Source organism: Macaca fascicularis, chromosome 4 (assembly GCF_037993035.2).
Source record: "Macaca fascicularis isolate 582-1 chromosome 4, T2T-MFA8v1.1".
Taxonomy (NCBI): domain Eukaryota; kingdom Metazoa; phylum Chordata; class Mammalia; order Primates; family Cercopithecidae; genus Macaca; species Macaca fascicularis.
Genome location: NC_088378.1, coordinates 59614968 through 59640878, shown reverse-complemented (window position 1 = coordinate 59640878; position 25911 = coordinate 59614968). Strand labels below are relative to the sequence as shown.

At 41.0% G+C, this 25911-nt stretch overlaps 1 protein-coding gene and 1 long non-coding RNA gene across 8 annotated transcripts in view; one reads left to right on the top strand and one right to left on the bottom strand.

Moving 5' to 3' along the window:
- The window catches only part of RMND1 (required for meiotic nuclear division 1 homolog), a 47421-nt gene that overhangs the window by 8377 nt on the left and 13133 nt on the right, over positions 1-25911 (top strand). For 2 of the 7 annotated variants that reach the window (XR_010586292.2, XM_005552147.3), the window contains exons 3-9: positions 6269-6377; positions 9547-9622; positions 13247-13286; positions 16090-16190; positions 19892-19998; positions 20928-20992; positions 22224-22300. Coding sequence is in view for 2 of the 7 variants with exons in the window: in XM_005552147.3 (XP_005552204.3) it covers positions 6269-6377; positions 9547-9622; positions 13247-13286; positions 16090-16190; positions 19892-19998; positions 20928-20992; positions 22224-22300 (575 nt within the window). In the remaining 5 variants the exon portion in view is untranslated. Of the gene's footprint in view, positions 1-6147; positions 6378-9546; positions 9623-13246; positions 13287-16089; positions 16191-19891; positions 19999-20927; positions 20993-22223; positions 22301-25911 lie in introns of all 7 variants that reach the window. The other 5 variants (XR_012433544.1, XM_005552148.4, XR_012433545.1 and 2 more) reach the window with 4 other exon arrangements.
- Positions 10019-25069, bottom strand: LOC141410073 (uncharacterized). The gene is made up of 4 exons (XR_012433548.1): positions 24939-25069; positions 20489-20563; positions 17380-17558; positions 10019-10830 (listed from the first exon to the last, which is right to left on the bottom strand). It is a non-coding gene; the product is annotated as an uncharacterized lncRNA (long non-coding RNA).

The window sequence follows — 25911 nt, the reverse complement described above, 5'->3', positions numbered from 1 at the left end:
AAAGACTTAAAAAAAAAAAAATTAGCCGGGCTTGGTGGTGCACACCTATAGTCCTAGCTACTCAAGAGGCTGAGGTGGGAGGTTCGCTTGAGCCTGGGGGTTCCAGGCTACAGTGAGTCATGACTGCACCTCACTCCATCCAGCCTGGGCGACCGAGGGAGACCCACTAAACAGTCACCTCATTGAAACAAAAGATGTTCCCATCACTCGTGAAATTCCAAGGGGTTTAGAAGCTCTGTGTTAGTAACTAAAGACCCACTAAACAAACGAGAAAACAATCATAGCAGTGCTTCTTATTAATGCCCAGTCTTTGAAGAGAACACCAGAGGATGGGAATGGCAGGTCTGAGTGGTGTGGAGCCTGATACCAGGGAGAATGTTTTCAGGCTAATAGCACAGTGTGTTATGGAATCACTAGTGGATTATTAACCATGTTTTTTGAAAAATGAAATAGAAAATAACAGAATACATTGCTCATGATAAAGGTAAATACTGGTTTGTGAAGCTATTGTGGCAATTATTGGTGTGTGAGCATAGATGTGTATATGTACTATGTATAATGATTTCTTATAGATTGTAGTAAAAAAACTTAAAAGATAAAGCATAATACTGGTAACATAAAATGTATCTGTGTTTTTATAGCTTTCATCTCCAATGAGTACATTGCAGGAGAAAAGGCGTTTTTCCTTAATATGATCTATGTACTCACAGTACCTCTGACATCAAATATATGGGAGCCTTTTCCTCCTCCTCCCAGCCAGTTCTCCAATTCTCCAGACACTAACAAGGTGTCCTGCAATTCAGTTCAATTCCAGCACTAGCCAGAGTTAGTGCAGACCCCAGTTAATTAAGCTCAGCCCCACAAGACTGCCCTCCCTGTTGACACCTGTGCTTCTGACCAACCAGCTCTATGACCACCACCCCCTCTCTTCAGGTTTGATGATTTGCCAGAATGTCCCACAGAACTCAGGGAATCACTTTATTTATGTTTACTGGTTTTTTATAGAGTATACAAAATAACAGCCAGATGTAGAGGTGCACAGGGTGAAGTTTAGAAGGGCCTGGAACTCAGGAGCTTCTGTTCCTTGTGGAATTGGGCTGTGCCACCCTCCTGGCACATGGATGCATTGATCAATGCAGGAGCTCTCCAGACCCCGTTGTTCAGGTGTTTTTATGGAGGTTTCATTGTGTAAACCGTGATTGATGATTAACTCAATCTCCAGCCCCTCTCCATTCACTAGAGGTTAAGGGTGGGGTTGAAAGTTCTAAGCTTCTAATCAAAGTTTGGTCTTTCTGGTAACCACGCCCCATCCTGAAGCTGTCCAGAACACTGGGAGTCACCTCATTAAAACAAAAGACGTTCCCATCACTCATGAAATTCCAAGGGATTTAGAAGCTCTGTGTTAGTAACTAAAGGCAAAGAGCAAATACTACAACCAAAAATGCCTCTGTCACTTAGAAAATTACAGGGGTTTTAGGAGTCTGTACTGGGAACCAAGGACAAAGACCAAATCACTATAGAAGCAGCATTGCTGTAATACACCAATTTTCTTCAGTAATACAGTGTAAGTGAAAGTACAATTTTTTAAAAAATGTTCTGATCAGAGCATGTGATGCTTCTGAAACAAGAATCATATATAGATTTCTAGCCCCATCTGCTGGACCGTGTCTTCTGTGACCAGAAAAACAAAACATACTAAAATATTGGGGTTTTGGGTTTTTGTTTTTTGGGTTTTTAAAAACATTTTGAAATAGAGAAGCCCTAAATCTTGTAAGTATTATAGGTTGGTTTGACACATTTATTTAAGAGCAAGTTGTAGCTCCCCATCCTGAAATCCAAAATATGCTTTACATGTATATGTAGCTAATGCTTAATAAGGATTCACTATAAAAATCCAGAGAAAGATGTATAAAAATGAAAGCTGCTCAGAAAACAATAGCATCTTTAATAAGGAAGAAAAAAAGCAGACAAGACATTCTGGCCGGGCGCGGTGGCTCACGCCTGTAATCCCAGCACTTTGGGAGGCCGAGACAGGCGGATCACGAGGTCAGGAGATCGAGACCATCCTGGCTAACACGGTGAAACCCTGTCTCTACTAAAAAACACAAAAAACTAGCCGGGCGAGGTGGCGGGCGCCTATAGTCCCAGCTACTTGGGAGGCTGAGGCAGGAGAATGGCGTGAACCCGGGAGGCGGAGCTTGCAGTGAGCTGAGATCCGGCCACTGCACTCCTGCCTGGGTGACAGAGCGAGACTCCGTCTCAAAAAAAAAAAAAAAAAAAAAGACATTCTATGGTTCTTTCCTTTTACCAAATAGGCTACAATTAAAAAAGCAAAGAAAATAAAACCAAAACAAAATGTCTAAAACGTCAGGTTCATCTATGAATAGAAGAAGCACACAACTAAGACTCAAGAGCTAAGAAGTTTAAGAATACAGAAAGTAGCGTGGCAAAACATATAAGCTGAGTGACATTGGATGGATAGAACTTTCAGCCAAACTAAATGGGAGATCCCGAGAGGAGGAAAGGGGATGGTTGACAGTCTGGAAAACCTACGACAAAGATGCTTAGGATGGCTAAGTGAAAACAGATTGTGTTTAAAGATTTATTCATAATCTATTTGGAGCTTAGAATATATTTTCTCATAAAAATAGTGATTGACTTGCTTTGTCCCGTCCTTGAGAGTTGAAAATAGTACACGTTCTCAATTTGCTGTTAGTGTCTGAATATTCACATAATTTGGGATACCAGATTGCCCAAAACTCAGTTCTGAATATATTGTGCCCTTTATTTTTATCTCCAAGTGGCAGTTTTTAAAACTAGCCTTTTACCTTGATTTAAAATAATAGTGCCTGGCTGAAATGGTGGCTCACGCCATTTGGTAATCCCAGCACTTTGGGAGGCCGGGTTGGGCAGATCATCAGAGGTCAGGAGTTTGAGACCAGCCTGGCCAACTTGGCGTAACCCCATCTCTACTAAAAATACAAGATTAGCCAGGTGTGGTGGTGCATGCCTGCAATTCCAGCTTCTTGGGAGGCTGAGGCAGGGTAATCGCTTGAATCCAGGCGGTGGAGGTTGCAGTGAGCTAAGATTGCACCACTGGCACTCCCGCCTGGGCGACAGAGGAAGACTCCGTCTCAAAAAATAATAAATAAAAAAAAAAATAGAGTAAAATAGTAGTGCCTGCCACCACCATCAAACAGACCTTGTACTCTAATGCCAAGCTGTATATGGGATGCTTGCTGGCACATCTTCATTGGCACTATAAAATATGGCCAAGAAAATAATCTCTGAGAGTAGGAAGTCTGTGTTGGTTAGGAGTAACTTTGTCCGGGCTCTCTGGACTCTCAGAGTAAGAAGTCTGTGTTGGTTAGGAGTAACTTTGTCCTGGCTCTCTGGTGTAAAGCTCTCAAATGTGACTATGTCAATCCGGGTGGGATGATGGACTCGGCTCTGTCTGCAACATGCCATTTTGCAGAGAAGCACTCTAATGCATAAGCTTTTTATGCTGTAAAATATAGTAGCTGAAATTAAATGCCACTTTTTCAAAGGTGAATTAATGGAGAGCCTGGTGAAAGTCAAAGCTTTTTGATGTATAAAACTTGATAAATGGACCTATTCCATCAATAGGCAAAGTATAACAACCTATCTACATAGATAGTATGTAATTTCTGCACAGGTCTCTGTTTAGTAAATACATCACTGTATATCAATCTGGAATTTTGCTCCAATAAAGGAACATAAAGTTTTGTTTTTGTTTGAGACGGAATCTTGCGGTGTCACCCAGGCTGGAGTGCAGTGGCGCAATTTTGGCTCACTGCAACCTCTGCCTCCTGGATTCAAGGGATTCTCCTGCCTCAGCCTCCTGAGTAGCTGGGATTACAGGTGCCAGCCACCACACCCGGCTGGATTTTTGTATTTTTAGTAGAGCCAGGGTTTCACCATGTTGACCAGGCTGGTCTCGAACTCCTGACCTCAAGTGAGCCACCCGCCTCAGCCTCCCAAAGTTCTGGGATTACAGACGTGAGTCATTGCACCTGGCCAAGAATATTTTTTGGGAAAAAAAAAAAAAAAAAAGTAGTACACATTCTTAGCGCAGATGGGCTTGGCCAATAACACATGATGGAGAAGGAGATGTGAGACAACAGGGAGAGGCAGGGAGGGTGTGGGCTGGAGATCCTGGGACCCCCTGCCAGATCTTCCACTCGGTCAGAAGATGGTGGAAATCTGGATTTTTGTGTGAAATCTCTCAGTTTATTGTTGACAAGTCAATTCAAATTTTAGAAACGTGATGTAGGTCAGCTCTTGAGTTAGATGGTTCTCCAAGCTGCCAGTTTACAACTCTGATTCTAGCGAAAGAGACAGCCTCTACCATTTTCAGTACAGCTATAGGAAGATCCTTCAGTGGACTACCTTATGACCTTCTTATCTCCTTTTTCTGCCTCTTGCTCTTCCCACTTCAGCCCAAACTAAGCACATGAGCTCTAGCCATCACAGAAGTAATTCTGACATCCAACCTAACATACTGTGATTTCACCTAGCAAGCTTGAGTGAATTTGTCAGGTCTTGCAGAGTGTGGAGCCTGCCCCATGTCTCGCCTGATGTCCTTTGCTAGGGTTCCTTTCTTTCAGCTAGCTTCAGCTCTACAGACATAGCACGTCAGCGCTTTTTAACTCCATGGAGCCTTAAAAAGAACTAGTGCTCACAGGTCTAAACCTTAAGCATATGCCTGTTCCCTATACTCTGGTAACTCCTGATACATTTTTATTTGTGTATCCCCGTGTTCCTACTTTTGTATGTGACTATGGGAATTAGCTAATTTGGAAGGAATTAGCAGTTTTCTGCTCATAATCAGGGTACTACATCCATTTATCCCCACATTCCCCAGTAATTTCAGCTTGTCTGACTTCTATTTTTTTCTAATTGAATTCGTCTCATTTTGCTTATGAGTAGATACTTTATTGATTTTGGATTTTTCAGTTTGCATGGATCCTCAGGTTCTCTGTTATTCTTTTACCTTTAAACCACACATCAGAGCTGTGGAACGGATTGAGGAAGAGCAAATGGGGTCAGGTCATTTCATGAGAAAGAGCCAGGAGTTGCGGGATGTAGGTGGGAGGAAGGAATGAATTAATATATATTCTCTAGAATTTCTTACTAGGAATATACAGAACGGAAAAGAATTGGGGAGCTGAGATGAGTAAGTCCTAAGAATAAATGTTGATTTAGTGACTCATAAACTTCTTTTGGCCAACTAGAATCTAACAACCGTTGAACACTTGTGTTAGCCACAATGCGGAGCAGTTTATGCTTATTAGCTTACTTAAACTTTACAACAACCCCATAAAGTAAGCATTATTGCTATTCTGATATTCTTTTAAAATTGTAACCAACTTCTGTGCCTAAAATGTTAACTCTTACGCCAATAGCTTTCAAACTTTATTGACCACATCTCATAGAAATATATTTAACATTTTGCATACATAGCGACCTAGAGTAGATACATACATATAAGTGACAGAAAACTTCATAAAATAACATTTCCTGTGAATAATGTGCTGTAATATTTTTCTATTTAGTTTTATTAAAAAGCTGTTTTGGGCCAACCAAACTGATATCAGAACTCACTAATGTGTTGTGACCTACAATTTGGAAAAAAACAGCATTGAGCCATAGTTCTTACCATCTTTCCTCATATGTACACAGGCAAGATGAGGCATGAACCAAAGTACTAAGCAAACCAAGACACATGCTCAGATGTACAGACCTTTTTGTTTGATGTTAACTAGTGTAAAAATACTGTAATTCCTTTGGTGATTTAAAGGAATCTGCTGTACAAGAGTAGTTACAAATTAGGAAATGACCTCAAATACCAACGTTGCTTTGAAAAAGACTCATGGAAACTCAGGGTTGGAGAGACTTAACTATCATTCCATCCAGTCACCCATGTGATGCCTTAATCATCTCTATTTTGTATTCAATCTGTGCTTGAGACACTACCAGTTGAGAGTGGCTTGCCTTTCAGAATAACCCATTCCAACTTTTTGCCTGGTGGGAGGGAGCAAGTGCTTTGGAAGATTGAACTGAAATTTGTCTCCCAGTAACTTGGTTCTCTTCATCTTCATCCCATCCCTTGTATCGCCCTTGGAGATGTTTGAAGAAAACTCTGGAGTTCTAGCTTTGCAGAATGGAGTCCCATAGGGTGCTCAGCAGCCATCACAGATGCTTCAGCCTCTTGGTAACCCATGTTGTGCTCATCTCCCTGGAACAGGACCTAATGCACTGCACAGCATTTGCAACGGCAGATGAGTATCATCTGGGAAATCTGTCTCAAGATCTGGCCTCCCACGGATATGTTGAAGTAACAAACTTGCCTAGAGGTACTTCTTCTTGAACCTGGGGCCAAGTATATTAAAATGTATTGGATAATTTTCCTATGATACTATCTTAAGTATGTATTTGTTTGCAATTCATTTTCTTTTGAAAGGATTGTATCATAAAAGTGGGTGTTGAATTTCTTTATACAGATGACAAAGTTAAGAAATGAAAATGTACAGAGAACTTCTCATTAAAATCAGTATGATTTATTAAGCATTATTTATAGGATCATTATTACTTGAGGTGGTCAGAGGTCATACTACTTCATTTCTAGCACATTAAGAAGTTATTTTAGTTTGTGTGTGTGTGTATGTATTTTTTTTTGTTTTTTGAGACGGAGTTTCGCTGTCGTTGCCCAGGCTGGAGTGCAATGGCGGGATCTTGGCTCACTACAACTTGTGCCTCCCGGGTTCAAGCGATTCTCCTGCCTCAGCTCCAGAGTAGCTGGGATTACAGGCATGCGCCACCACACCTGGCTAATTTTTGTATTTTTAGTAGAGACGGGGTTTCTCCATGTTGGTCAGGCTGGCCTCGAACTCCCAACCTCATCTGATCCTCCTACCTTGGCCTCCCAAAGTGCTGGGATTACAGGTTTGAGCCACGGCACCCAGCCCGTTATTTTAGTCTTATAGAAGAACCATGAAGTTGATAGACATGGGGAGAGCCTTTAAAAAAAATTTGCCAGCTCAATCTAATACTTTAAAACAATTAGTTAGCCGGGTGCAGTGGCTCACGCCTGTAATCCCGGCACTTTGGGAGGCCAAGGCGGGCAGATCACCTGAGGTCGGGAGTTCGAGACCAACCTGACCAACATGGAGAAACGCCTGTCTCTACTAAAAATACAAATAATAATAAAACAACTAGTTAAAAGATAAAAATGAAAAAGAAGAAAATTAAAATGAACTTAATTGAGGATTTTTATGGTGATATCAGGAAGGATTCTTGAGAAATGGCTTGCTTTACATTAACTAAAAATAATTTAGGCCAGTCATGGTGGCTCAGGCCTGTAATCCCAGCACTTTGGGAGGCTGAGGCAGGTGGATCACTTGAGGTCAGGAGTTCGAGACCAGCCTAGCCAACATGGCAAAACCCCCATCTCTACTAAAAATACAAAAATTAGCCAGGTACAGTGGCATGAGCCTGTAGTCCCAGCTACTCGGAGACTGAGACACAAGAATTGCTTGAACCTGGAAGGTGGAGGTTGCAGTGAGCTGAGATCATGCCACTGTGCTCCAGCCTGGACGACAGAGTGAGACTCTGTCTCAAAAAACAAATAAATAAATAGGCCAGGCGTGATGGCTCATACCTGTAATCCTGCACTCTGGGAGGCTGAGACAGGCAGATCACCTGAGGTCAGGAGTTTGAGACCAGCCTGGCCAACATGGTGAAACCCCACCTCTACTAAAAATACAAAAATTAGCTGGGCATGGTGGTACGTGCCTGTAATCCCAACTACTCAGGAGGCTGAGGCAGGAGAATCACTTGAACCTGGGAGGCGGAGGTTGCAGTGAGCCAAGATCATGCCACTGCACTCCAGCCTGAGTGACAGAGCAAGACTCTGTCTCAAAAATAAATAAGTTACTTAGAACATTTTGATGAATAAACTTTTACCGTGAAACTCAGGATAGCCCAATACCCAGAACATTTATTAATTTACCTCAGAGTAGCAAAAATAGGTTGAAAGTCTTCCTGTAACAGAGGAAATTCTTAAGAGTCAATCCCATAGAAGATAGTTGAAATATCATTGTGATAATCCAAACAGACCGTTTGTGATTAGGTGACAAAAACAAGCATAGTTGACTTAGAAAGACAGAGCTATGTCTAGAGCCCGTTGGGATGAAAATTTGCCTGGAGGTACTGTTGGCTGACGCTGAAGGCTGCCAGCTGTGTGGTCTGTGCTTCACAAAATTGGGGGCTTCACTGCCCTGGGTTGTTTCAGTCAATTTTATTTTGCTTTTGGCTGCATAGGCAAACCCTGTCCTATGTAGGATGTAGTAATTAACAATTTACAAAAAAATAATAATAATAATTTTGGTCTCTGTCTGAATTGCCCATCACCCAACCTTTACCAGATATTTCTGAAGCTTTGAGGATCCTAACTTTATGTTAATTTCATTAAGACATACAACCTTTTGCAAATTAAGAGTATATTTATTAATTGATTAACATTGGTTGTCATTTATATTATGGAATATATGCTTATGATAAATATCAATATACTAATATGTAAAGCAACTTCTTATGATGAATATTGGTATATTAGTATATGTTTAACAACACTTAGGCCAGGCCCCGTGGCTCATGCCTGTAATGCACTTTGGGAAGCCAAGGCAGGAAGATGGCTGGAGCTCAGGAGTTCAAGACCAGCCTGGGCAACATAGTGAGACCTCATCTCTACAAAACATGAACAAAAACTTAGCCGGGTGCAGTGGTGCATGCCTGTAGTCCAAGCTACTTGGGAGGCTGAGGTGGGGGGAGTCCCTTGAGTCCAGGAGGTTGAGGTTGCATTGAGCTGAGATCATGGCACTGCACTTAGCCTGGGAGACAGAGCAAGACCCTGTCTCAAAAAAAAGAAAAATAAATTTTTTTAATAGTTGCCGGTGGCTGCAGTGGTAGCCCCTGCAGTGGTTAACCTTGAAATCACATATGTTTTGAAATGATCAGTATCTTTATTTCTGTGTATTTTCTATTGCCCTACTCTTTATACTTTAAAATTCAGCAGAAGGAGTAGTTTGCAAATATTAAAATTGCATTATTAATGAAATAGTAAAGGAAGAGAATATATTAATACTTCAAATTTTATTTTTAATTAATTTCGTAGAAAGAAGTCTGATTCTTGACACTTAGTTATATCGAACCTAAGACTTTAATAATTATCTGGACTAGTGATTATTGAATCAAAATGGGCATGAATGAGCTCTAATAATAATATCACAGGTTGTTGAATGTTTTATGAAAGTAATTGCTGATCATTTTTTTGGTGGTCATAGTTGCATTTTTATATATTAAATCCTTTCAGAGGCCTTAGTAGAAAGATGGTGATTGGGTTACAGAGCACTCCGTGGTATATAAAGAAATGATCTTAAGTACTTTATTAGAGTGTTTATAGGTGACTCTTATACCTTGTGTTACCTTGACATAGCTTTTTTGTTCATTTATTTTAAATCACAGATGCAGCAAATATTTTGGTGATGGGTGTGGAAAATTCTGCAAAAGAAGGTGATCCTGGAACGATATTCTTCTTCAGGTAAGACAGGAAAGAAGCCCCATTAGGTGATGATGGGTTTGGGTCAAGTAATTGTGGTCTTTAAAGGTGCAGGCATACCTTTCTTAACAGTAAATGTGTTCAAATTGTATTTGTGATTTAAATTTATCACTTAATTCTTATTTAATCTAGGAGAGTTTGTCACTTTTAGGAATTCTCTGGTAAACCCTCTTATAAAGTAAAGAATTTTTCAAACAAGTGAATGATCTTCCCCGGGGTGTCTGTCTTTGTACATACGGATTTTCATGGACTAAATTTCTGAAAAGCAGCCAAATTCCTATTCATCTTTAGTGCCCCTTGTCAGACTCCTGCCCCAGGGAAACTCCCGCTACCTCCCTGCTGTCTCTTCTTGCATTTTCTTTCTTTTCTCCCTTCCCCTTTGGTAGCTCTTTAAAGTTTTAGCTTACCTCTCCAGAGGTTTTAGACTAGGAGACTCACATGCACACTTACTCCTTTTATCTAAAGGCTGACTCAATACTAAATATTCCACAGTAGCTGCCTGGGAATGATAATAATGATAGAACTGTGTGAAATAATCTCATTTATCCTCACCACACTCGATGAAGGTCTGTTACTCCTATTTTGCACCTAAGGAAACTGAGGGTCATAGGGATTAAGTGAATTACCCATAGTCATGAGACTAATACGTGACAGAACAGAAACACATGGAACATCTGTAGGAATCCAAAGTTGAGTAAAGTTTTTGTGGTCATAATCCTTACAGTTGATTATAAGTGGAAGTTCTTTTTTCCTTTCAATGCCTACCTTCCTGTTGACCCCATCTTTAGAGATAATCAAGATTCCAGCATTTAATTCAAGTAGAATAATAGCATCCCTGTTGTTCCGAGTGAGGAATTTAGATTTCTGAGGGACTCTAGATCAGCACTGTCCAGTAGAAATATAATGCAGCCTCGGCCAGGCGCAGTGGCTCATGCCTATAATCCCAGCACTTTGGGAGGCTGAGGTGGGCGGATCACAGGGGCAGGAGTTCAAGACCAGCCTGGCCAACATGGTGAAACCCTGTCTTTACTAAAAATACAAAAAGTTAGCTGGGCATGGTGGAGGGTGCCTGTAATCCCAGCTACTCAGGAGGCTGAGACAGGAGAATCACTTGAACTCAGGAGGCAGAGGTTGTGGTGAGCTGAGATCGTGCCATTGCACTCCAGCCTGGTGACAGAGTGAGACTCTGCCTAAAAAAAAAAAGAAAAGAAAAAGAAATATAATGCAAGCCTCATATGTAATGATACATTTTCCAGTAACCACATTTTAAATATTTTTAAAAAGATAAAATTAATTTTGGCCAGGCGCGGTGGCTCAAGCCTGTAATCCCAGCACTTTGGGAGGCTGAGATGGGCGGATCACAAGGTCAGGAGATCGAGACCATCCTGGCTAACACAGTGAAACCCCGTCTCTACTAAAAAAATACAAAAAACTAGCCAGGCGAGGTGGCGGGTGCATGTAGTCCCAGCTACTCGGGAGGCTGAGGCAGGAGAATGGCGTAAACCCGGGAGGCGGAGCTTGCAGTGAGCTGAGATTCGGCCACTGCACTCCAGCCTGGGCGACAGCGAGACTCCGTCTCAACAACAACAACAACAACAAAATTAATTTTGAACAACACAAATAATATGTTTCTTGAAATTAATTTTAACAACGTATTTTATTCAACCCAGCATATCTAAAATATTATCATTTCAACATGTAATTAATAATGATATTTTTTCACTCTTTATACTAAATCTTTCAATTTTGCAGTGTACTTTACACTTACACTTACAGCACATCTCAGTTTGCACCAGGCATGTTTCAAGCGCTCAGTAGCCACATGTGGCCTCTGAATACCATATTGTACAGTGCAGTGCATTCCTCTAGATGGAGGAATACGAAATTCACCAGACCTCTCTTCTGCCTGGAAGGGATTCTCTGAACTGATACTTTGGCTGTGGCTTGAAATACCTCTCAAATCCATATTCAGAAAGGGCCTTATCCCTGCCTGTTGTAACAGCTGACTTATTGTCTCCCTGCCTGCCTGCTCACCCACCACCAGTCTGTTTGTCTATTGTAAGCAGGGTCATTCTTCAGTGGCCATTTCTGACCATTATACTCTCCTGCCTAAATTTCCATGGACTATGAACAAGTTCTCGATCACTACATAAAGTTCCCTTCTGTATTGGCCGCTGCTTGCCTCTTCAACCTGGTTGCCCACTACTTGACCACATCTGCAGCCATGCAGCTGCTGGCTGTTTATTCTGAGATGCTGCTGTGCTCCCTCCCGCCTCCTCTCTGAGCCTGTGTGTCCCCTCTGCTGTGTTGTCTCCTCTTGTTTTCTCATTTGGCTACCTCTGCTAGTCCTTTAGCAAAGGGGTCCCTCTGGTGTACATCCCATGGTATAGTCTGCGTACTTGTGTAGCACTGATCACACGCTGTTGTAATTGGTGGCCTAAGTGTCAGCCCCAGTCTTTTCTAGGTTGAGGATAGGAATGAAATCATACTTACCTTTCTGTCACAAATACTAAGCACGGACGGCTGGGCGCGGTGGCTCAAGCCTGTAGTCCCAGCACTTTGGGAGGCCGAGACGGGCGGATCACGAGGTCAGGAGATCGAGACCATCCTGGCTAACACAGTGAAACCCCATCTCTACTAAAAAAATACAAAAACCTAGCCAGGCAAGGTGGCGGGCGCCTGTAGTCCCATCTACTCGGGAGGCTGAGGCAGGAGAATGGCGTAAAACCCAGGAGGCGGAGTTTGCAGTGAGCCGAGATCAGGCCACTGCACTCCAGTCTGGGCGACAGAGCGAGACTCCGTCTCAAAAAAAAAAAAAAAAAGAAAAAAGAAAAAACTAAGCACAGACCCACACATATACTAAATACTTAAGAAATGTTTAAAGAATAATGTGGGGCCATTAATATTTTTACCTTTCTTTATTTCCTCCTTTCCTTCCTCCAGTGCAGTGACCCTGAGCCATAACTCCTGTTTTTATTTACTACCTGAAACAGCTTCAACACGTCAAACTTCAGAAATCAAAACAAGTGCATTTGTAGTTTTAGACCCTAAATAATGTTAAAGCCATAATCAGAGTCAGAGGGCCTCCTATGGTGTCATTGTAGTTCTGTTCAAAGCACTGTGAGCACCGGGAGCATTATTCCATAGAGGCCTTTAACCATCTGGCGCTTAAATTAACCACCATCTCTTTATTCCACAACTATTACAGGCATAGTCCTTTATTCCTTGCCATAGTAGAATCTGCCTAATGAGAGCTAAAACAAGGTCTCAGAAAATTTCCTTATTCTGATTTCTATGGATCAGAATTGAACCAGGTATGAAAGAGTCTACATATGTGAAGTTTTATAGTATTACAATAATGGCTATTTGTTTGGCAAACCATGTGAGAAATCATAAATTTTGGGGAGGCCAGGTTTTATCAAGAATTTTATTTTCGCTGTTATTGTAGCAAGCTTACCTAAGGACCATAATAGCAAATTAGTAAGTACATCATATTTTGAAAAATCGCATCATGTATATATTCTAGAAGTTACATGGTTTTATATATGACCCTAAAGAATGTATTCTACCTGTATCTTAGTTGGTTCTTTTATTTTTTTAAATCAGGGAAGGAGCTGCTGTGTTTTGGAATGTGAAAGACAAAACTGTAAGTGTAAATAAAAATGTGAAAGTATAAAAATGTAGTTTTGTGAGAATGAACTAATTAGCACAAACTGAAACATTAGAAATTAATAGATAATGCACAACTTATTTGCTCTGTATTACATGATACTTATCAGTTTCAGCTTCCAAAATATATTGTATTTTGGGTTAAGAGTTCCTGTGTTTTCCTTTCTCTAGACACACACTAGTTTGTGGAGAATCAGAACCATCCTAACTATACTGCACACAGAAATAAGTACTGTAGACTTTGCATGTTGTACTGTACAAAATGTATACACGGTTCATTGGAAGCTGGTTGCATTGAGGGTTCTTTTAGGTCAAGTTGTCTAGAACTTACTAATGGGAAATAATTTTTTCAATATCCAAATCAAGATTTGTTTAATACAACCGTTTTAGAGGCAAATTGGTAATCTCCATTAAAGCCTTTATATTTAACCCAGCAATTTTACACCTAGAAATTTATCCAAAGGAAATAATCATAACTATTCACGATGATTTTTGTACAGAAGTGTTCATCAGAGCAATATTTAGAATGGCAAAAATTAGAAATTACCAAAATACACAATAATAGTTTGTTAAATACATCCATATACTACAGTTATACTACAGATTCCCTTAGAAATCATGTTAAAAAAAATCTATTTCTGGGAGATTACCATATATATAATACAGTTACATTAAAAGAGCTGATTATACGGCCAGGCACGGTGGCTCACACGTGTAATCCCAGCACTTTGGGAGGCCAAGGCCGGCAGATATCTTGAGGCCAGGAGTTTGAGACCAGCCTGGCCAACATGGTGAACCCCATGTCTACTAAAAATACAAAAATTAGCTGGGCTTGGTGGTGTGCACCTGTATCCCCAGCTACTCGGGTAACTGAGGCACAAGAATCGCTCAGAGGCAGAGGTTGCAGTGAGCCAAGATCAGGCCATTGCACTCCAGCCTGGGAGACAGAGGGATACTCTGTCTCAAAAAAAAAAAAAAAAAAAAAAGGTTACGAAATATAACCAATATAATCTCAGAACTGGTTAAAACACATGCTTTATATAATCCCAATTTTACTAAAAGGAAACACACACAGAAAATATAAATGACCAATAAATATAAGAAAATACAAGTTGGCTGTTTGAAGTTGCAAAGATGTAAAAGGCTGATAAACCTCATTTTCTTAAGAGTAGTTTCATAAATGTTTAGATTCTACATTTGAAAAAACTACTTTGGAGAGCAGGCTAGCAATATCATAAGTGTGGGCCAGGTGTGGTAGCTCACACCTATAATTTTACCACTTTGGGAGTCTGGGGTGGGAGGATCACTAAAGCTCAGGAGTTCCAGACCAGTCTGAACAACGTAGTGAGATCCCATCTCTACAAAAAGTTTTTAGAGCTGGGTGCGGTGGCTCACGCCTGTAATCTCAGCACTTTGGGGGACCGAGGCTGGTGGATCACAAGGTCAGGAGATCAAGACCATCCTGGATAACATGGTGAAACCCCATCTCTACTAAAAATACAAAAAAAATTAGCCACACCTAGTGGCGGGCGCATGTGGTCCCAGCTGCTCAGGAGGCTGAGGCAAGAGAATGGTGTGAACCCAGGAGGCAGAGCTTGCAGTGAGCCGAGATTGTACCACTGCACTTCAGCCTGGGCGATTGAGCAAGACTCAAAAAAAAAAAAGTTTTTAGAACTTAGCCAGGTGTGGTAGTGTGTGCCTGTAGTCCCAGCTACTTGGAAGATTGAGGCAGGAGGATCACTTGAACCCAGGAGTTTGAGACTGCAGTGAGCTATGATTGCATCAGTAGCATCACTGCACTCTAGCCTAGGTGACAGAGTGAGACCCTGTCTCTTACATATATACATATTGTGTAAGTGCACATATCTTTTTATGTAGCAGTTCCTAAAGAAATATTCCCACAAGGCCATGAAGACCTATGCACAAGTATGGCACATTGCAACACTGTAATAGTAGAGAGTAGGAAAAATTCCCCATGGAGGACACACCTAGGTTGGTTAAATAAATTGTAGTTCCCTTGTTAAGGAAAATAGTGTTGAAAATGTTCATGTGCATAATATCCTATTTTACATAAAAAGCAGCATAAATAGGTACATATATACACATAAAAAGTCTGGAAGGATATGCACCAAGTTTAATCATGGTTGCCTCTGGGGATTAGGATTTCAGTAGGGCAGAGAGAAAGAGATGATCACTTCCCACACCTGTGTGGCTTAATTTTGTATCAGTATATTGGGCTTTACTTTACTTTTCATTTTTTTTTCTTTGCACAACATGCAAAACACAGTACTTGCACAACATGCAAAGTCTACAGTACTTCTTTCTCTGTGCAGTATAGTTAGGATGGTTCTGGTGCCACCACACCCAGATAATTTTTGTATTTTTTTGTAGAGACAGGGTTTTGCCATGTTGCCCAGGCTGGTCTTGAACTTTTAGCTCAAGGATCCACATGCCTCTGCTTCCCAAAGTGCTGGGATTATTAAAGAGATTTAAAGAATACAAATTATAATATTACTAGTAATTTTCTTTGGGTTGTGGGATAATGATAACCTTGATTTTCTTTTCCATTCTCATCTGTGTTTTCCAAATGTAAAAACAAATGAACATGTCATCCTGATTACTTTAATATCACAATGGATTTGATTTGCCTTTTCCTTAAAAACATGCAACAGAAATAATGCCTGTAAGTGTAATGAAGACTGTTATAAGCATTAAAATCATAACATAATTGAACTGAGGGAGTCAGTTATGATTTCAAGTTAATCTTCCTTTTCTTCTAGATGAAGCATGTGATGAAAGTTCTAGAAAAACATGAAATTCAGCCCTATGAAATCGCACTGGTACACTGGGAAAATGAAGAACTTAACTACGTAAAAATAGAGTAAGCAGCTTTTCATCAAATTTATGAAAGGGGCACTTGGAAAAAATTAGGTAAAGCAATAGAGGAGACAAATTATTATGCATATGGAAACTTTTTTTTTTTTTTTTTTTTGAGACAAAGTTTTGCTGTGTCACCCAGGCTGGAGCGCAGTGGTGCGATCTCGGCTGACTGCAACCTCTGCCTCCCGGGTTCAAGCAATTCTTCTGCCTCAGCCTTCCAAGTAGGTGGGACTACAGGCACCACCACACCCAGCTAGTTTTTTGTATTTTTAGTAGAGGCGGGGTTTCACCATGTTGGCCAGGATGGTGTCGATCTCTTGACCTTGTGATCCGCCCGCCTCAGCTTCTCAAAGTGCTGGGATTACAGGTGTGAGCCACTGGACCTTGCCTGGAAACTTCATTTTAAGGAAAAAGTGGCCGGCCACAGTGGCTCACACCTTTAATCCCAGCACTTTGGGAGGCTGAGACAGGTGGATTACCTGAGGTCAGGAGTTCAGGACCAGCCTGGTCAACATGGAAAACCCAGTCTCTGCTAAAAAATACAAAAATTAGCTAGTTATGGTGGTGGGAGCTTGTAATCCCAGCTACTCGGGAGGCTGAGACAGGAAAATTGCTTGAACCCGGGAGGCGGAGGTTGCAGTGAGCCGAGATCGCGCCATTGCACTCCAGCCAGGGTGACGAGAGTGAAACTCCATCTCAAAAAAAAAAAAAAAGAAAAGAAAAAGGTTACTGGTACAAAGTCTAAACCATATAATAAATATTAGAAGATAAACATAATGTTTTGAACTTCTCAGGCTATCCACAAGTTAAAACAAGTCAATAGTATAGCCCCAAAATGGAAATTTTAAGTTTCTAGGCAGCATAATCCAATAAAGTAGTATCCTTTTATCAAATGAACCTATCAAATTATTCCAGTACATTTTTCCTTAATCCGGTTTTTTCCTATTGATTTTGGGGTGAGGGTGGTATAAAAAGGAAGTATAGTGAGGGGCAATCTGAGAGACCCACTTGTAGAGGTGTGGGTACTGGAAGAAGTGGGACCTGATGTACCATTTTCACTAAGATGTATGGCTAGGCAATGTTCTAGCTGATTTTCCTGACTCAGCCAGAGGGAAAAAATGAAGAGATGTTAGGGCTAAAACAGAGGCAGTATGAACAAGATGGTAGTGTCTTTTTCCTCATGGAGTTACCTGCCCAGTGGAATATGAGTCTTTGCAGGTTCTTAAGAAAGGTAGTGTTGGCCAGATACGGTGACTCACACCTGTAATCTCAGCACTTTGGGAGGCCAGGGTGGGAAGATCACCTGAGTCAGGAGTTCATGAGCCGAGATTGCACCACTGCACTCCAGCCTGTGCAACAGAGTGAGACTCTGTCTCAAAAAAAAAAAAAAAAAGCATTAAAAGCAGAGCTTTGGGAAGATTTGGAAGAGAGACAGAGACTAGCTATAGAAAGACCAGATGGGGATGAGAGCTGAGTAATCAGCACTTAGCACCAATAGGGCCAGTCACGGTTTTTTGTTGTTGGTTTTTTTTTTTTTTGAGACAGAGCCTCTCTCTGTCGCCCAGGCGTGATCTCGGCTCACTGCAACCTCCGCCTCTAGGTTCAAGCAATTCTCTGCCTCAGCCTCCCGAGTAGCTGGGATTACAGGCACCTGCCACCATGCCTGGCTAATTTTTGTATTTTTAGTGGAGATGGGGTTTCACCATCTTGGCCAGGCTGGTCTTGAACTCCTGACCTCATGATCCACCCACCTCAGCCTCCCAAAGGGCTGGGATTAGAGGTGTGAGCCACCGCACCCAGCCACAGTTTTCTAAGTAAGTGCCTTCTGTGCATTATTTCATTTAATCCTGAGAAAAACCCTATAATTGCAGCTAACTGGCTTTCAGATGAGATTTATTGAATCCTGTCTTGCCAAAGGGCACCTGACCTGACTGTGAGTCAGCCTGAGCCCAGTGGCAGCTGCAGTCAGAGGTAAGAATGTAAACCTGAGAGAGAGAGCAAATGAGCAGCCCATAGTTTTGTTATCTTTAGTGGTTATTCAGCCCTTGGCCTGCGGATATGGCTCCTGTGAATCCCCTTTCTGTGTTCTATTAGGTTTACATTACAACGGCAAAAACCGTGATGACTTTTCCACCAACCTAATACTACCATGTCAAACTACTGCTTACTAGACCCTTGTGTGTGTGTAGGCTTATCCGCACAGTCTGTGAGGAGTAAAATCCTCAGTGCTTAGGATCCCAGTCAGCTATTTTGTTTCGTCAGAAACACTGTCCTGGCTGCCACCTATGTGGTTATTATTTGAGTTCTGCCACGATTCCAGGGATCTGCTCAGCTCTGTGGCATGGGCCGAGCTCACTCATAAAGCCTCTTGTGGCCAAGCACAGTGACTCATGCCTGTAATCCCAACACTTTGGGAGGCCAGGGTGGGCAGATCACTTGAGGTCAGGAGTTCGAGACCAGCCTGGCCAACATGGTGATACCCTGTCTCTACTACAAATATAAAAATTAGTGGGGTGTGGTGGTGCATGCCTATAATCCCAGCTACTTAGGAGGCTGAGGCAGGAGAGTCGCTCGAATCCAGGAGGTGGAGGTTGCAGTGAGCTAAGATCATGCCACTACACTCCAGTCTGGGCGACAGAGCGAGACTCCGTCTCAAGGAAAAAAACAAAAAAAAAAAAAACAAAAAAACCTCTCGTGACTGCTGTCTTTGCTTTCCTTCCTCCATCTGAGGCTGTCATAGCAGATACTGCCTCTCAGCCCTCCATCAGGCCCCTTGTCCCCCTCCCTTTGGCCGTCTCTTCTTGTCTGACATCTTTTGCGAAGGTTTACCCTGTATTTTTTCCATTTACTTGTGATGTTTATATTCACACATTCCCCTCTTCCCCCGTCCCCTGTCCAGGGTTCTCCACAGTCACATACTCATTTTCACAACTTACTTGTCTCCCTCCCCAACCCCACCATGTCAGTGTGAGTTTAGATTACACTCCATATATAGTTTTATATGGAGCATTTTTTCACATAGAAATTTACTGTGAATATTCTCCTTTTTATTAACTATCCTTCCACAGCACACTTTTAAGTTTTTCTTGTGTGGAGTGACTATTACTGAGCCAACCCCTACTGAACATTTGGTTTCTTTCCTAATTTTTTACTCTTCAACACTGACCATTTTTTTAAGTTTTCAGCTGGGCAAGGTGGCGCACGCCTGTAATCACACCACTTTGGGAGGCCGAGGTGGGTGGATCATTTGAGGTCAGGAATTCGTGACCAGCCTGGCCAACATGGTGAAATTCCATCTCTATTAAAAATACAAAAAAAAATTAGCTGGGCATGGTGATGCACACCTGTAATCCCAGCTACGGAGGAGGCTGAGGCAGGAGAATCACTTGAACCCAGGAGATGGAAGTTGCAGTGAGCTGAGATCGCACCACTGCACTCTAGCCTGGGCGGCAGAGTGAGACTCTGTCTCAAAAAAAAAAAAAAGTTTTCTTGTGCACAAATTTTTCTTTGCATCTTAGATTATTTCCTTAGGATAAACTCCTAGAAAGGGAATTACTTGAACCAAAGGGTATGAGAACATTTGTAACACTCCTGATATAAATTGTCAAAATGACCTCCAGAAAGATGATATGGTGTCTTTTTCAAAAGAAAAGTTAAAGTGCTTTTTAAGTTTAGAAGGTATTATCGTTTTGCTTTTCACAGGGGACAGTCAAAACTTCACAGGGGGGAAATCAAGTTAAATTCAGAGCTGGATTTAGATGATGCCATTCTAGAGAAGTTTGCTTTCTCCAATGCTCTCTGCCTTTCTGGTAAGTTCCTACTGCTTATAGGATAGGGCACTACAGCTGTCATTTCACTGAGGGAAGTTTAAATATGTAGTAACGACTTTTGAAGTATATTTTCAGAATACTCAACAAAGGCTTAGCATTCCTTTTCCTTTTTTTGCCTCCATCAGAAAAAATATCTGGTATAAAAGGTAGTACTGTGCTGAAGTTACTCATTCCTTATTAATTGTATTAATAGAGCTTAACCTTTCCAAAAGTAGTTTTTAGATGATTATATTAGCCTTTGTTTTTTTCTATTCTCTCTATGAAACTGTTATTCTTAGATAGTCTCTAATCCAGACAGAGATGCCCAGCCTCGTGTGACTGGGTACAGGTCCCGGTATAGAAAAACATACTCTAGTGTTTCATAGCAGTGGGCCCCAGAGTCACAGTGGCTGTAAGTTTGTTCTGAAAGATCCATGTCCCGAATAAAACTATAGAAGTTCTTTACGAATTTCTTTCGCCAGCAGTCTACCTTAGATGGCTGCTGCAGCATCCTGTCCATCCCACCCTGAGGGGCTTCAGAGATTTCTGAGGTTTAGTCCTCGTCCTGCGGAGCAAAGGAGAGGCCAGGAAAGTCTTAGTCCCTCCTGCAGAGCTACCCATGGTATCAAGCTGTACCCTACCCTCCTCAGTTTCCAAGATGTAATATTAGAAAATCAAGAATTCTACTAAACGTAGTTTTGGTCTACCAACAGTTCATGGAAAGCGATTCAGTTTCCTCTATCTACTTTAATTCTGTCCTTTATGATAATTAACTGTTCTCAAGTTATATTTTCAAGGTTTTTTTTTTTTCCAAGTACTTTTTCTTAACCTATTATTGAAATAGTAGTGAAGATACTATGCAATTACGTATTTTATATAAATGTGAATATGATGATAAAGAAATGTTCCATTATTAATTTTTTTCCCAGTAAAACTGGCAATTTGGGAAGCATCACTGGATAAATTTATTGAATCTATTCAGTCAATTCCTGAGGTAATTATATCAATTTTATGCTTATTCAAGGATTGATTTTTATATGGAAAAAATACGAATTTCCCAATGTAACAATAAATAGTTGTCCCTCAGTATCCGTGGGAGATTTGTTCTAAGACCCCACTGGATACCAGAATCTACCAATGCCCAAGTCCCTGATATAAAATGGTAAATATTTGCCTATAACCTATGCGTATCCTCCCGTATACTTTCAACTATCTCTAGATTACTTATAATACCTAATATAATGTAAATACTATGTAAATAGTTGTTTTACTGTATTGTTTAGAAAATAATGACAAGAAAAAACAGTTTGTGCATGTTCAGTACAGATGCAGCCATTCTTTTTTCTCTAAATATTGTCAATTTGCAGTTGGTTGAATCTGCAGTTGCAGAACTTATAGAGGGCCGATTGTTTAGGAGTACAACAAAATTATTATAAACAATAAGAAAGCTACACTAAACTTAAGCAAACTAGAACTCCCAGTTGCATATAAAATGGCAAAATAAGAAACTTCATATTGATTATTTTTTACTTTTTAAAACTTCAAATTGTTTTCCTCTGTTGGTGCAGTTGGTGCAGTATTTTTTTAAAAAATATTAATATAATTGAAATGGGGTCTGGCCATGTTGCCCAGGCTGGTCTCGAACTCCTGGGCTCAAGCAATCCTCCAGCCTCAGCCTCCCAAAGTGCTGGCATTACAGGCCATGAGCCACCATGCCCATCAGTTGCAGTATTTTTAATGTAACTGAATTAAAGAAAAAAGTGAAATGTTCCCTAAGAAAGGAAATTATGACCACTTTTCCTGATTTAAGAAAGTGTTTGATAAATTATGAGAAAAATAGTGGCATGAAAAATACATATAAAGTTATATTAACATTTCAGTGTACATTAAAAATCATTTTATTGTAATTAACTGTCTTTGTTGTGAAAGAGTAATCTAATTATACTTTGGAAAGGAGGCCCTGCTTTTCCACTAAGAGATTAGGAATGTATATATCATATGAAATGCTGATGAGAAGGGAAATGAAAAAAGGGAATATACAATTTCTACCTAATAAAGTTATGAAATTTCAAGGTGAGTTAAGACATTAATCTGGGAGACAGCCATCCTAAAAAATATTTACATAGGATCCATATCGTGCCACTTCAGATTTTGCCCTGTTGACCAAATGCTTATTAGAAAGAGAGATACATGGTTTTTTGGTTTTTTGATTCCCTCTCAACTAGGCTTTAAAAGCTGGGAAGAAAGTGAAACTATCTCATGAAGAAGTCATGCAGAAAATCGGGGAACTCTTTGCCCTAAGGTAAAAGTTTTCTCTCTAAATAAAATATTTCATATATTTAACAGTCTCAAGAAAACATTCCCATAGTTCTGTGGTAAAGAGCAAACATTTACACCTTTATGGGAATTGTAGCTGTTTTCATTTCATTGGTTATAAGCAGGGAGAACTCTCACCCATTAGAAGTAGTTGGGCTGTGTTAAGACTGTACTGAAAGAAATTATGCATGTGCAAAAGAGATCACGATTCATCTACATTAAACCCACATTAAGGAACACAGTAGATGTTCTTTGAAGGTAGAGAGACACATTCCTGAATTTGGTTAATGGGAATTCTCCGTAAAACTGTATCACTGCATCCTAATGCTAACTAGACCTAATTGCTACAGAAAAGTTTCTTTGAATCTGAGACACCAAGATGCCACTGGAGAGAAAAACTGCTGCCAGTTAAACTATGACAATACTTTTTTTATCAGAGGATTAAAATTTTACACTTACTGAAATAGCTTTTAGTCTTAGCTGGATATAAATTATATCACATTCCCTCTTAGGCATATATGACAAGGAGAGCATAAGAAAATAAATTATTTAAAGCAAAGACAAGTAAGTCTCAACTGCCACCTGTCAGACACCATTAATTTTAAGACGCCTCGAGATGTTAAAATGGGAATAACTATGTCTAAAAACTGATGAATCATTTAAATAAGTGTCTGGAAAGGTTTTCAGCTTATTTTATTCTTGTAGTTGTCCCAGGATTTATGGAATGAAACATCCCAGATGTTGGTGTTTTTCTCACAGGCAGCATTGTCCAGTTTATCCCTTCTAGCATGTGGAATGAGTTACCAGAGCTCATTGCAAATGTTCACCTAAGACTTGTTTTTCCACATTCTCCTTAGACGCTCTGCCTGGAGAGAAGTGGTACAGTGTTTCATTGTCTATGTATCTCTCATAGCTCAGGACTTCTAGTTCAGGGTACCAGCAAAAATTAAAAACCCATCCATCAGGAGCATCGTGTAGCAGATCTGAAGCCTCAGATTCTCTGAGAAGTAGGGTACAGAGATTCTTCTCTCCTGTTCTCTTGGTCATGCAAGTAGAATTTGGTATTAGTGAATTATAATATCCAAACTGAATAGTTAGGACTAAATATACGTGGGTTTGTGAATAGTTTCTATAAAGACTTACTTTTATTATCCTGTTTTCTTACTTATACAATAAAAATGCTTATTAATACAAGGAATGTGATACATCTGTGAAAATAAACGTGGCAAATATTTGAATAAAAAACTAAATCTAAATTTATATAGGGTATGATCCCATTTGTGTAAGCAAATAAAAATATTCATATTTATCTTTATATGCATACACATATACATGTATTTGCTTGCACACACATGCATGTATGAATACAGAAAGAACTGGAAGGACCCAGCAAAGTGTCTCTACAGGCCTTTCCTTGGGGAGAATAAAGGCTTTGAGTCGTGTGGTAGCATAAGAGGGCCTACCACTATTTTTCTGAATCCTTCTCTAGGATAGTTTCCTTTTTTTTTTTTTTTATCATGAACATAGTATGTATGTATTAGTTTTTTTTTTTTTTCAGTCAGGGTCTCATCCTGTCACCCAGACTAGAGTGCAGTGGCATGATCATAGGTCACTGAAGCCTTGATTTCCTGGGCTCAGGGATTCCTCCTGCCTCACCCTTGTGAGTAGCTGGGACCACAGGAGTGATCTACCACATCCAGCTAATTTTTAAAATTATTTATAAAGACAGTGTCTCAAACCCTTGCTCAAGCCATCCTCCTCCCTTGGCCTCCCAAAGTGCTGGGATTACAGGTATGAGCCACCACATCAGCTTATGTGTACTTTTATAACTTAGATTTTTATTTCGTTAATTATCTAAGTGTAAGACCAGACGCAGTGGCTCACACCTGTAATCCCAGCACTTTGGGAGGCTGAGACAGGTGGATTGCTTGAGGCCGGGAGCTTGACACCAGCCTGGCTAACATGATGAAACCCCATCTCTACCAAAAATACAAAAATTAGCTAGGAGTGGTAGTGTGCGCCTATAATCCCAGTTTCTTGGGAGGCTGAGGCACGAGAATTGCTTGAACCCAGGAGGCAAAGGTTACAGTGAGCCAGGATCACACCACTGCACTCCAGCCTGGGCAACAGAGCAAGATTCTGTCTCAAAAAAGAAAAAGGCCGGGCATGGTGGCTCACACCTGTAATCCCAACACTTTGGGAGGCCAAGGCCAGTGGATCACCTGAGGTCAGGAATTCGAGACCAGCCTGACCAACATGGAGAAACCCTGTCTCTACTAAAAGTACAAAATTAGCTCGACGTGGTGGCGCATGCCTGTAATCCCAGCTACTCGGGAGGCTGAGGCAGGAGAATTGCTTGAACCCGGGAGGTGGAGGTTGCGGTGAGCTGAGATCGTGCCAGTGCACTCCAGCCTGGGCAACAAGAACGAAACTCTGTCTCAAAAAAAAAAAGTAAGCACAGACTTCTTATATTAAAATGTAGAAATTAAGAGGGAGAGTGTGTATGTGTATGCTTGCTTGTCTAGTGTTTGCATAAACACTGGAAGGATACAGAGGAAACTAGAAGGGACTACTGGTAGGGGAAGATACAGATAAGAATAAGAGTAAGATTTATCAATTTTTACCTGTTTATATCTTCTTGATCTGCTCAGGAGGCTGAGGGAGGAAGATCACTTGAGCCCAGGAGTTTGAGGCTGCAGTTAGCTATGATTGTGTCACTGCACTCCAAACTGGGTGACATGTGAAGACATTATCTCTAAAAAAATTTTTTTAATAAAAAACAAAAAAGTGTGTACATATTAATTTTTTTTTTTCAGATGGGGTCTCACTCTGTTGCCCAGGCTGGAGTACAGTGTCACAATCTTGGCTCACTGCAGCCTCTGCCTCCCAGGTTCAAGTGATCCTTCCACCTCAGCCTCCCAAGTTGCTGGGACTACTTGCATGCACCACCACACCTGGCTAGTTTTTGTATTTTTTTGTAGAGATAGGGTTTCGCTGTGCTGTCCAGGTTGGTCTCGAACTCACGGACTCGAGCAATCTGCCTGCCTTGGCCTCCCAAAGTGCGGGGATGACAGGCATGAGCCTTCATGCCTGGCCATAAAATTTTTAAGGAAAAAAGCTTAGGCTGGGCATGGTGGCTCACGCCTGTCATCCCAGCACTTTGGGAGGCTGAGGTGGGCAGATCACGTGAGGTCAGGAGTTCGAGACCAGCCTGGCCAACTTGGTAAAACCCTGTCTCTACTAAAAATACAAAAATTAGCTGGGCGTGGGCACCTGTAATCCCAGCTAACTGGGAGGCTAAGGCAGGAGAATCGCTTGAACCTGGGAGGCGGAGGTTGCAGTGAGCTGAGATCATGCCATTGTACTCCAGCCTGGGTGACAAGAGCGACTCTGTCTCAAAAAAAATAAAAATAGGCCGGGCACGGTGGCTCAAGCCTGTAATCCCAGCACTTTGGGAGGCCGAGACGGGCGGATCACGAGGTCAGGAGATCGAGACTATCCTGGCTAATACGGTGAAACCCCGTCTCTACTAAAAAATACAAAAAAACTAGCCGGGCGAGGTGGCGGGCGCCTGTAGTCCCAGCTACTCGGGAGGCT